The 13460-nt window shown below is 37.8% G+C and overlaps 1 protein-coding gene across 1 annotated transcript in view; it reads right to left on the reverse strand.

Moving 5' to 3' along the window:
• The window catches only part of NEB (nebulin), a 214711-nt gene that overhangs the window by 136328 nt on the left and 64923 nt on the right, over positions 1-13460 (reverse strand). The window contains exons 40-52 of the mRNA XM_019646509.1: positions 13217-13324; positions 11982-12293; positions 11206-11412; positions 10635-10739; positions 10367-10474; positions 9411-9722; positions 8030-8236; positions 5375-5479; positions 4264-4371; positions 2508-2819; positions 2175-2381; positions 1595-1699; positions 506-613 (exon numbers count right to left, since the gene is read on the reverse strand). Of these exons, the coding sequence (XP_019502054.1) occupies positions 506-613; positions 1595-1699; positions 2175-2381; positions 2508-2819; positions 4264-4371; positions 5375-5479; positions 8030-8236; positions 9411-9722; positions 10367-10474; positions 10635-10739; positions 11206-11412; positions 11982-12293; positions 13217-13324 (2304 nt within the window). The remainder of the gene's footprint in view (positions 1-505; positions 614-1594; positions 1700-2174; positions 2382-2507; positions 2820-4263; positions 4372-5374; positions 5480-8029; positions 8237-9410; positions 9723-10366; positions 10475-10634; positions 10740-11205; positions 11413-11981; positions 12294-13216; positions 13325-13460) is intronic.

The following is a 13460-nucleotide window of genomic DNA, read 5'->3' on the forward strand; positions in this document are numbered from 1 at the left end:
ACCTAAATTCCTGAAATTTTCTGTACTTTCTATGTTCCAAGATAGTTTATTATAATTATGTAAATGCAAGTATGGGCTAAATAAAAATAATTGGCAGCTAATTTTTAAATATGAGCATAAAAAAATCTATCAGTGTTAGGTTGTTGAGGTTTATTTATTGTATGGCACTTTGAATATGTCTAAAAAAGACAAATAGAAAATAGGAAAATACTTTTCAGGTAAACTGGAGAAAACTGAAATCTCTGGTTCCTTTATAATGTCTAAAAACATGGCATCTTAGTGTAATGGACCTTATAGATTCTCTGGCTCAATTTCTATTCAGGAAGACCTTTTTTGATATTTGATAAGTGAGACAGAAGAGTGAAGTTTGGGTAAACAAAGAACATAGGAAAAGATGAAGAAGAGGCCATTACATTTTGAAAGGTAAGGCTTATTTGTAAAAATAGTTAGCAGCATTAAGATTCAGATAAAAATATATCCTTATAGAAGTCAAACTAGTACTTACATCGCTAACAATGTCTCTTGAAGCTTTGGCCAACTGTACAGAAATTGCATCAACAGGGAGATCATAACCTTTCTTCAAAGCTTCTTCCCATCCAAGTTTATAGAGTTTCTGAAAGTTAAAGAAACCATTTAACATCATCCAGTGTATATTAAAACCTCAACAGATTGCTGAACAAAAATTCACCTAGAGAATAGAGATCAGACTCTAACGTCATCTACCTTATCTCTAAAGATAGGGATAAAAAGAAAACAAGCTGTTTAATAGGGCACTGACTTAGCATCACATGATCTGGCTTCAATTTTTTTGGTTCTGAGACCTGCTCCCTCCTCAGTTGTATAACTGAGGGTGACCTTTTCTGTTCAGACACAATAAGGGCATATCAGGTATGTCAGGTACCTTCCCCCTGCTATGTACAGTCTAGGCTCACTGTTTTGAACACAGGTGTTAAATTAATTGATAAAAAAAAGTCAGGCAAGGAAATATTTATTATCTAAGTGATAAAAGTAATAGATGATGAAATATATCTATTATAAGGTACAATAAATGAGTTAAATTTTTAGAGTCAAATTCATTGAATGGATGCATATGTGTGAAAACTGGATGATAATAAAAACAGCTGAAAGTCATCCAGTATTTACTATGTGCCAGGCACTCTGCTGAGAACTGTACATGGAATTTCTCATTTGGTCCTCACGGCAATTCAATGTCATAGGCACTTTTGTAGTCCCAATTTTAGGGATGAGGAAATTAAAGTTTAGACCAAATATCATACAGCCTATAAATGGCAAAGCCAAACTCATACCATGTCTGTTTGATGCAATATTTTCTCTCAACAATTATTTATTGATTTCGTATTCTGTGCCAAATACAATGAGTACTGAGAAAAACAAAGCAGGCACAGTACCTGCCTCCGTGGAACATACGGTCAGAGCTGAAGCTCTTGCTTTTAACCACATAATTTGCAACATCCCTAGGCTAGCTGATTTAAGTCATTCATTTCCATTTTTTTCAGCATTTACATCAACTACTTACCATTACATCACTTAATAAGGTTAATGAGTTTCAAGTGAAATGTTTATGTAACTTTACCTGACTGTACTGTGCTTGATTCTGCTTGGCTTGTAAAATATCTGGTGTATCGGGCATCACATGAATCTTGGTTTTGTCTTTGTTCCAATCAACAGTGTATAAGTGCTAGGAAGTTAAAAAAAAAAGACATTTGAAGTTAGAATAACTTTTTAGGACAAACCAGAACAACTTTTTAGGATGAACCAGAAAGAAAACAATATAGCAGAGTATTTTAATGCACACAATTTGAATTAGATTCAATTAATTTAGTAACTAAAGTAGAATATAATTCAGAAACAAAACACCAAAAAAAACTCAGATCTTAAAAAAATAATCTTTTAGGTACTTTCTGTCTTCTAGAATGGATCAGAAGTACTTAGGATACAATAATTTTTTAAAAAACAAATAATTTCTAACTCAATTAAAGGGCAGAAGAAATAAAAATAAGCAGTAGGCAGCAGAAGAAAGCAGTGTAGGGGCATTCCCTGGAGCTGTTTGCCACTGCCTAGAAGTGGTGGACCCAAATGAAGTTTCCCAAACAAGAACCAGAGGCTGCTAGCCCTGACTCGCTGGGAGCCATATGGAAGCGGGGCTGTTCTACCTTGTTCATTGTTTGTGCATTCTGCTTGGCAAGAACCATGTCCATGGAGTCAGTCAGCTTCTTAAACTGGAAGTTGCTAGGGTGCTGGCGGTATTTCTGATCACTGGCATATTCGGTTGCTTTCTTGGCTTTCTCCACTTCTAGGGAACCAGCTGGACTCCAGCCAAGCCCTTTGTACCATTCGTTGTAGTCCTGTTTGTATTCATTCTATACAGAGAGGAGGCAAATCTACTTTACCTTATCAATTTAGACACAAAAGTGTGGCATAGAAGACTGTGATCTCCCTTCCCATGCTAGGAATCCAACCATCACCCAGAAAGAAGAGAGCCTTACATCACTCTGTATCTGATTCATAGTCTTGCTCAGCTGGATGTTCATGGCATCTGGAAGGAGGATGTACTTGTGAATCAGGTGCTTGTAGTTGGTGTTGGTGATGTTGGCTTGGGCATCCTTGGCGGCCGTGACACTGAGCATGTCGGCAGGGGTGTGGTAGTTGGTCTTTGTCTTCTCATAGTTTTTCTTATACTCCCGATCGGATTGCATCTTAGCCACTTTCATGGAATTGACTAATTTGGGATCATCCTCAAGACTGCGGAAACCAACCATTTTCCCCTTCTCTTTTTCATAATTGTATTTGTATTTATACTGTGAAGAAAATTCTAGTGTCAACATTCTGTATTTCATAAAAAGTTATATTTATAGCAAACTCTACAGTTCACAAAACACATTTTTCACATTTACTTGTGTAACTTGTTACAACTATACTTTGTGAGGTAGATAGCAAAGTTATTATTACTTCTCCCATTTCGTAGATTAGTAAGCTGAGAACCAGAGAGGTTAGCGACTCGCTAAGGTCACTGAAAATTAGAACCCGGGTCTTGTGATGATACACACACTGACTCCCATACATATTCTGCTGTTACTTTTAAAGAGACCTTTAGTAGGCAATAAGAGTAAAACAAATGAAAGAAGGAAGTAGAATGTTCTAAGCAGCTAATGCTTCCATGAAATCACCTAGTCTTTTACTGATGAGAATAGGCTCAGTTATGAGATACGTGGTATAATTTTAGAGTAGCTTTATAGTTGTGGAGCTTCTTTTCTTTTAAGACTCTCTATACTGGTATAATAAGGAAGAAATTTTACTATTTGTCACCCAACTTTCCTCAATAGAGGAGAGATACTGATACATGGATATATCTGCCTATGTCTTGTGGGCTTGAGTGTGCAAGTTAGGGGATAGGAGCTGGGAGAGCCAAATTCTTCCAGCATAAGAGAGGGAGGAGAATCTGGAGTTCTCAGGACAATGTAGGAGTGAGATAGGGATGAATATGTAGGAAAGATGAAGAACAGTGATTGAGGAGAAGAGGCAAAGTATAACGGGGGTGGCTAAGGAAAGAGTGCTCTGAACTATGCACCTCCAATTACACCTGAATCATTAAATACTCACTGTGAGTGGATTTCTTGTGGAAACAACCAAATGAAAGAATTGAGTTTCAAATAGGTGATGTGGTATGGCAGTGATGTGTTGGCACACCAGCTCTCTTGGGAGGAAAAGCCCTAATTTGTAGCGTTTGTCAATTCTGTGGTATAAATACTCCCACCACGGCTGATGTCAACCATCAACAGTTTAACAGCTTGTTTCTAAAATTTCTGATTATTTAATAAGCAGCTGTCCTGAGCTCAAAAGGTCAGCACTTCCAGCATACCACTTCATGAGACATCCTGCAGGAAGACAGATCCTAAGAGGCAGTAAGAACAACACAAGTCTTCCACCAAAAAAATCTGGTGAATGGTTTTGGATTTCTACAGGCCACAGCCTTGGTGATGGAGTTCAAAGTGAACTCACCTAGGTCTCATGAGTCAGGGAGCAGACATCTATGTGGTCATAATGTGGGTAGCATTCTGTTTTTTTCAGAAATGCCAGAGAAAACAAAAGAGCAAGGTAAGAAGCATTCACAGACTAGAAAGAGGCTATTGTTAGCAGGCACACATTTTCCCATACTTTATCCACTGAGTGTTTCCAGAACTCAACCCTTATTAATTTGGCAAATTAGAACCCCCAAGCCAGGTGACGTCACTTCAGACTTACATCACTTGCAATATCTCTTGAGGCCTTGGCAGCTTTGATAGGAATTGCATCCGTTCTGAGATCGTAGCCTTTCTTTTTCGACTCTTCCAAAGAAAGTTTGTAGAGTTTCTGTAAAGAGAGGCAAAGGAATAGTTTTCTTCTAAATAGGAAAGCCTGGATTTGTTTTGAAAGAGTAGATTAGCACTGTGGCATCATTTTCATTTTTGAGCAGAATGTTTCATTGGTGGTTCAACAGCAGAATGTTCTCACAAGAACATAATTGTGGTTGAAAAAAAAAATCCATTACAAACTCAAACATATCTTCAAGAAACCACGAGAAAAGGTAAAAGTTCCTGGTCTCTAGTAGGTTGTAAATATGCTTTTTAAAAATGGGAAAGCCCAGTAGATTGATGCATTTTATCAAATAAGAGTCAAGAGACGACTATAAAACAGCCGTACTTTTACATAAAAACTTCATTGTTTCGCAATTGACACTTTTATTTATTTAATTGTGCGGATTCTACAATCCAAAAAGAAGTCAGCAACCCCAAATCCCTACATAATTGAAACAAAACAAACAAACAAACAAAAAAACTACTGGTAGGATTAGAGGATTTCCTGGCAACTATGGTTAGGATGAGAAAGGCAGTGAAGTAAAACACCTATGATTTTCTAACATTGTTGCACATTTCTTGTTATGAGCCTTGCCCCCAAAATTTCAAAATGTTCATCTTCTCTTTCCATTTAGCTTTCCCCAAGACCCCCTCTTAGAAACATCTCAAAAGCTTGGTGGAAGGGCTAAGAACAAAGTCCTAGGATGGTCACTTCCTTTTTCTCTTCTACTGGGCCCAAACCTTTCTCTTCCTGCCAAGTCTCTTATTTGAAAAGGAGGACCTGCCCCTAAAACAAAAATCCACATACCCTTCAAATTCCTAATTGCTGAGCCCAGGTCCCATCAACAGGCTGACTTCAACTCTTAGCAAAGCAAGATAGAAAGAGGAAAATTCTCGGTGGTGGAGCCCCACTCTTAGTTTCAAAAGATTTACATTCAACATTGAGACATATGAATTTATGAATTTGTTTACTGGTTCAAATAGATGGGGAAAGGTGGCCACAGGGGGATTACACTTACATCACTCATGTTAATTGCATTTGTCTTTGCCAGAACAATCTGGGGGATGTCAGGCATGATGTGGACCTTGGTCTTGTCAGCCTCCCATGCTTCTTTGTAGAGGCGCTAGGAAGTAAAAACAAACAAGCAAACAAAACCCAGTACAAGTTAGTATTTAAAATCTTAAAAGAAGCCTCGCTTAGTACACAGATATCGTTGTACATAAATATCAATATTTTATGTATTTTTATTAGCTAGATATTATTAAGTTTTTATAAAATTTACATGGAAAAGGCTCTCATTCAAACTAGACAGTGAAGAGTATGTAAAGAAAGAAAGTAAAGTGTCCTATCCTCCTATTTGACAGCCTGGAGAAAGCATCTAAAATTTTCTATACATATTAAAACCCACGTATAGTTCTTTTTAAATATAAATGAGGTCATACAAAAAGCATAATGTTTTACTCATATATCTTGCTTTTATTCCTTAATAATATAGGTGCGACATCGTTTAAGCTTCTTAAAATAATTTACTTCATTCAAAGAGCTGTGTAGTGTTCCATGAGGAGGTGTAACCCAATTGATTTAACACATTCTCTACTGACAGGCATTTAATTTGTTTCCAGTCTTTTTATGCTACAAGCCATGGTGCCATGATCTTTGTCTTTTGAAGATGCGACACCCAGACACCCATTCAAGGAAGGGCCTGCTGCCCCAACTCTTGGCAGACAACCTCCAGCTGTCACCTGTTTCACGGTTTACTGCCTCACTCAAGAGCGCTCCCTTCCCTGGTGGCCACATCCAGTGATGTATCACAGTATGAGCATAAAGGCCTGGCCATTCTGTCCAATGCAGGACATGCCAGGCGCGGTGTGTCCACTTGAGAGCCCTCTGTGGAACAGGCCGGGGCTCCGTAGGGCCTGCATCACAGTTAGTCTCACCCTGCCCAGTTCTCCCTCCCATAGGTACTGAATCCTCAAAAATACTCTAAATTCCGTCTCAGCATTTCCTTTTGGCGACTTTAACCCACAAAATATATTATTGTGTATATGTATCTTTGCACATACATAAGGGTTTCTGTAGGGTATTGGGCATGTGAATATTTAATTTTAACAAATATTAACAAAATGTTACTAGAAGTTCACATTAGCATAAACTCCCTTGCCAATACCGTATATAATACAACTTTTTTAATTTTTGTAAATCTGACAGGTGAAAAATGCTTTCTTTATTTCAAACAAGTCTAATTAGAAAACAAACACAACTTCTACAGCCTTCTTCTAGACCAGGGGTTTGTAAACTTTTCTTGTAAAGGACTGAATAGTAAATATTTTAAGCTTTGTGGGCCAGAGGATCTCTGTCATTAACTACTCAGCTCTGCTGTTGTAGTGTAAAAGCAGCCATAGACAATACACAAAATTTTAATTAATTTAAATGCAAATCGTCACATGTGGCTAGTGGTGATAATATTGGATGGCACAATTCTAACGGAAAGAGCAACAACCAGGCATCAGACTTTAATTCTAGTCCAGACTCAGTCGTTGACCTGCTGTGTGTCTTTAGGGGAGATGCCTTGCCTCTCTGGGCCATGATTTCCTCAACTCTGCTATGAGAGGATCCAACCTGATGATCACCAAGGTATCTCTCAGTGTTAGCATTTGCTATTTCTATGATTCTCATCTTGGCATCATTATTCTGAAATGGTAATCATTAACATTGAAAAAAATAAAAGTTTTTATTTAATGTTTAAAAGATAAATATATGCTTGTAATAATTTAAATGCCAAACCTTAAACGGGGCACTGAGATTTGTGCCTTGTCTTTTAGGCAAACCCTTTTCAAGGAGGTTGGTCTTCTTGGCAATTCCATTTTCTGTCTGAGAAGACTCCAGGGGATTTACTCAGAGGCTTAGCATAATACAGCTTTATCTTTCTAGTGCAAATAGGACCATCATTTTTCTGCAACTGTTTGATGTTAAAGTCCAAATAATTTTTCCCCTTCTTGCTAATCAATGACATTGCAAAATTGCAGTCCACCCAATATAACCAATGCTACTGGCAATTATTCTATTATTTGTAACTTAGAAGCAGATGTCCATGTTTGATGTGCTTTTGGTCCTGATATCATCTTATGGCTAAGGAATGTATAAATACAGTACAGCTTTTCTAAAGGATGGAATAATTAATGATCCACAGAGCTACTGGTGGAGAACAATCGCTCTCATGATTGCCCAGAGAAGGTGCTGGCTCAGAATGCTGCTTATAGCCACGTGATCTAGGGGTTGGCTTTGATACCATCAAAGTAGCTAGGAAGCAGGGTGGGTGGGCTGCAATACCCAGCTGTTATCAGGCAAACACTGTTGATTCCACATTGTGAACATCTACTCAACTTCACCTTAGACAAAAAGGACTCGTTCTCAAGGTGTGCATTAAAAGAAAGAGCCCATATTTATTTTTTTATGTCTATTGTGTAGGGTGGTTCATCGAACATTTGGAGGGCGACTAGTTAGGACTCATTCCTATCTTTTTTTTTTTTTTAACTCTAAGACCCCTTTTCAAGGTAGAGTAAACATTAATTATGATGCCTTAAAACTGTTAGCAAAACCTGTAGATTAAATGTTTAAGATGTGCCTGGCTTTTCCCTGATGCATATGAGATACTACATCATTAAAGACTTACTTCATTCATAATTTTTGCATTATTCTGGGCCAAAACCATGTTCATTGAGTCCATCAGTGTGGAATACTTCAAAGTGTCTGGGTGTTGGCGGTACTTCTTTTCACTGATAATCTCCATGGCTTTCTTGTTTTTCTCAGCCTCCAGGGAGCCCATAGAGAGCCATCCAACGCCCTTTATGAAGTCATCAAAGTCAGCTTTGTACTGATTCTGCAAAAGGAAAAGTTCAGGATGAGAAGAAACCAAAACTTCTAAGAACCACGAGTGGGTATTTAATATCCAATAAGTTCCACTTCAGTTTTCAACCAATAGTATATTGAACTTCAGTGATTTTTATCCCTAAACTTTGTATTTTTTATATTTTCTTGATGGGAAGTTAAAAATAAGCACTGATATCTTTGTGATTTGTTTTTCTCAATGCCCTCATGAAAAAAAAGTACTAATAGATAAATGCCAATTAGATTAATCTACCATGTGACTATTATTTCAAGGAAGGGGACTATGCTGGCCTAACTTTCTTACAAAAATTCCCAAGTTCCCTTGGTTAATAGGTGACTTATGTGGACCCAATTTCTCTCTTTAGCTATGGCTTTGATCAGCCACCACTGTTACAACTCCCTCAGGTATATCAGAAACCTCACTGATATTTTCTGCAAATTTCATTTTTCTCCCCTCAACTCTGACATTTTCCTCTACAACTGTACATGGCTGCTTTCATTGGGGCACTTAAGTACCTGCCTGGCAATTCATAGCTTAGCTCTTACATTCCCAAAGAGAAATATAGGGTTGGCATGGCCTGCTTTTAGTTCATAATTTAAATTCACTTCCTCAGCCACCAAATGTCCTCTATAGTTGAATCCTTGGCTCTCTACAGTCTGCCTTCCTCACTGTCATTCAGAGAGCTGCCTCAGCCATCACCTCTTTAATTTTTCCTCAGTAAGTAAGATAGGCAGTTACGAAGTTGGATGTAGTGAAATGAAAGCTGGTTAGGAGTGAGCAACAAGAGCTAACAAATCATCTCACTTTCTGCATTCCCTCTTACTCTTTTATCAGGAGGCTTTCATGCCTCTGACTCTTTTTGTTAGACATGTTTTCTCCAACACATTCTTTCCGAAGCCAAATTTCATGTGCTATTGCCAAACCCAGCATCCAACAATGCTCAAAGCAATAATAGTAGAACATAAGACTTTAGCTTCTAGAATCGATGCCCCTTTTAAAAAAAATAAATAAATAAGTTCAATCTAAGGTGAAAAAATGAAACACCTCACTGGGAATTTACACATGAATTTTTTTCAGGGTTTTCAAAATGTCATTGTTTACGGTCATTCATTATTTGCTTATTATCCAGAGGAAATGCTCTGCAAACAGTGTGGTTGTCACGTACATCACTTTGAATCTGCATCATGTTTTTGGCCAATTCAAAGCTCATGGCATCGGTAAGCATGTTGTAGGTATGAATCACATTCCTGTAGTTGGTGTTGGAGGCTACTTCCTGAGACTTCTTGGCTGCCACCACACTGAACATGTCCACTGGGGTGTGGAAGGACGTCTTGGACTTCTCATAGCCCTTCTTGTATTCCCGGTCTGACTGCATCTTGGCCACCTGCATGAAGTGCACCAACTTGGGGTCGTCCTCTAGACTCCGAAAGCCGATGTGTTTCCCTCTGCTTTTTTCATAGGCTTGCTTGTATTTGAACTGTAGACAGAAAAGAAAGCACGGTGATGAACATTGTGGAGGTAAGAGAACAAAATATAATTCACTAGGTGTCATCAGCTTTGTCATAGGTGGAGAGTTTTAGAGCTACTCGAAAATTAGAAAGAAAAGAGCTCAGAGAGGACAGGGAGCAAAATCTTGCTTCACATTTCTTGCCAGACTTGAGTCCATGGAAAGAAAATGATCTCAGAGTTAATCACAGAGATGTGGAAATAAGTCATTTTAAGGTGCTTTAGAAAGCAGCTTTTCACACTCAGCTGTCTAACCAGCAGAAAAGGCTGCAGGCACGATTTTGCATGGTATACCTTTAAGCTCAGGACAGAGGTTGGTCATGGGTCTCTTAGTAAAATCTGTAGTTTGCATCCCTGTGTTTGCTTAGAATTGCCTATACATGATACTCTAAAAGCAACTTGTTTTAACAAGACCTGGCCATTTTTTACATTAAATAATGAACAAATTACTAGAGGGTCCTTGGACTGGGTGAAGGGATGTGTCTTGTGTTTTACATGGGATGACAGTCCCACCAACACCAGGTATGGCTGAGTGCAGCTGCTGAATACACACACAGACTTGGTTCATTTGCTCTTATTTGCTCAGCCTAAAGAAGGCCCAGTGGAAGTACTTACATCACTGGCAATGTCTCTAGAGGCTCTTGCAGCCTTGATTGGGATGGCATCTGGCCTCAGGTCATATCCTTTCTTCTTTTCTTCTTCCCAGCCAGCTTTGTACAGTTTCTAAATAACGAAATTGAAAAACATCAGCATCTTGTTATTTGGGTTAGAACGGGGATTCTGATTTCAAAGTGGTTGGCACGTAGAAGACAGATATTCCATAAATATTAGTTCCCTTCCACTTCTCCCCCACTTTTGTTGTTGTTTTTGTTAATCTACTTACATCACTCATGGTGATTTGGTTTGCTTTGGAGAGTAAAATGTCTGGTGTATCAGGCATCACATGAATGGTGGTCTTGTCTTTGTTCCATTTTTCAATGTAGCGCTTCTACAACAAGAAGGGCAGGCACATGATTGTACAGCAGGACAATTTTGTAACAGAGCCATCAAGAAGACACTTACAACTTCAAGGTAGAAGAGGTTAAACCTGCTACTGGAAAATGAATGAAATAGCAAGATGGGCTAATGAGACTAGACACTTGATGAGGAAAAAAATGACCAAACAAGGGAGGCCTTTTCCACTGAAACAACAAATACCATCTTGCCCCAACCTCACACTATGTGGGTTTTGTGGTTTTGTCACATCCTCAGCATGTCACACCCTCTCATACCCAAAGGTTGGTATGAGAGCTCTCTGGACATGATAAAAGTTATAGACTGCCCCTCTCACCAACACCACAACCAGGACCATCAGAAAGATTAAAATGCTGACAAAGATCATCGTGGCACTGCCAAGCTCAGTGGCATGAGCACTGTGAGGGTTCTCAGGCTGGGGTTAGCAATTGAGCTCTTACCTTATCCATAGTCAGTTTGTTACTTTTGTTAAGTTCTTGCTCCATTGTGTCCATGGAGTACGTGAACTTCAGCTTCTCGGGGTGCTGGCGATACTTCTTCTCACTAAGAATCTCTCCTGCTTTCTTTGCTTTCTCCACTTCCAGCGACTCTATTGGGACCCAGCCGATCCCTTTCATCCAGCCGGTGAAGTCGGATTTGTATAGATTCTTTACAACAAAAAAGGACATTTTCATTTCAGAAAGAGTCAGGGTTTGGGTTTCTTTGCCTAGATGACTTACTCATTATCAAAATGAAATAAAAAAATAGTTTGGGGAGAATAACCTGCATTTTATGCCCTATCATCTTTTGGAACAAATTTAAGAATAAAAGTGATGACATTCATGGTGGTTTTGAAAAGGAAATTCTGGCTCAATAATCCCTTTAAAAAATTAACTTTGTTAGGAAAGAGTGAACAGAATTTTGCACTGGAAAGCATATTATATAGCACCCATTTGAACCTCTTAGTTTTTAAAGAATACATCATACATTGGGTCCAACATCCAAAGTTTAAATACACACAAACACACACACACACACACAATTCCTAAAAGAAGCTACATATAGTTCAAATGCGTAAAATCCTAAAACTCCAAATTCTGGAGATAATCCCTAATTACAGTGAGCCTAGTCAGGGTTCAGATGGAGTGAGCAGAATTGCTGATTTCTTGTTCTTCCCTCCCACGGGCTAGAAATGAATAACTAATTCTACACCGACAATCAGTTGACCATTGCATACATCACTTTGAATCTGCATTGCATTCCTGGAGTGCTCTATAGGCAAGGCATCGGGCAGCAGAGTGTAGCTGTGGAAGGGTTGTTTGTAGTTCATGTTGGTAGCAACCTCCTGAGATTTCTTGGCCGCTGTCACACTGAACATATCTAATGGTGTGTGGTACTTGGTCTTGCTGGCTTCATAGCCCTTTTTGTACTCCCGATCTGACTGTATTTTGGCTACGTTCATGTAGTGCACCAGTTTAGGATCATCCTGAAGACTGCGGAATCCAATCTGTTTGCCTTTGGCTTTCTCGTAGGCCTGTTTATATTTGAACTGTGGGGAAAAAAAGGGCAGACAGAAGTTTGATAGGGTGGGTTGCAGGAAACACTGAAGTGTTAAATTGAATTTATATAAAAAATTTAGCAGTCGCCAAATGCAGTCTGAATATAGTGTTTTAGCATTTTTAAATAAACAACAAGCAAAATATTACTGATAGATGGTTTTGATATCTGCTCTGGGGATAATTAAGAGTGGAATAATTTATAGTTTATATCTAGATTACTCATAAGTAGATTTCTTGAATATATTCAAGTGTTCCTGAAAAGTTTATTTATTAAGGATTTGGTGTATTTTTTAATTATCTGTTTCCATTATTAATTTGCATTCCCTTATTAAGTATTTGCATAATCATGAGTAAATTTCAGCCAAGTTCTTATACAAATTAATGTATTGGACTCCAAATGAATGAGTTTTTACTTTATTAGGGTATTATATCAATTCATATAAAAAACATAACTTAATTTCTAAAAAGTAATTAATGAATTAACTAAAATTCTGTTACTTAATCTATAATTCTACCTGGTTTTCCATATTTCACCAAATCTTTACTTTTGGAAATTACATTATTAAAAATACTTGGAGACCTTTCCAATTTAGCGACATTTTAGTATACCAAGGTTATTTTTCTTGACAAAATTCAAATGAAAAGCAGTTTCCAAGTCCATAGCAATGACACTAATAAGCATTCCAAATTTTTCACAGTTTAAAACAAGAATTTTCTTTGTAACAACTGTATTGAGCTTTTCAAGATTCTAAAGTATGGCAATATAAAAAAAATCATTGTAACTTAGGATATTAGAAAATATTTTTAGAACTTTTTATTTGCCTCCTAATATAGGTCATATAGCCTCACATACCATGTAAAAAAAATTTTAAATATAAAGAAAGGAAGTTTACTACTTTCAAATTAGACTTACATCACTTGCAATATTCCTCGAACTTTTTGCAGCAACAATTGGAATGGCATCTGTTCTCAAATCATAGCCCTTAGCAAGGGTTTTCTTCCAGTCTGCTTTATAATAAGCCTTGAAAAAAAGAAAGGTTATTTTATTACTTGATATAGTTAAAAGACGAATGAAACAGGATGCCAAAATCTTTCTTATAAACATGTCATAATATACCCCTTTCTATTAAGAGAATTCACAAAGTACTCCTATTAGT

Source organism: Hipposideros armiger, unplaced genomic scaffold, assembly GCF_001890085.2.
Source record: "Hipposideros armiger isolate ML-2016 unplaced genomic scaffold, ASM189008v1 scaffold_104, whole genome shotgun sequence".
In the NCBI taxonomy this organism is placed as follows: Eukaryota; Metazoa; Chordata; class Mammalia; order Chiroptera; family Hipposideridae; genus Hipposideros; species Hipposideros armiger.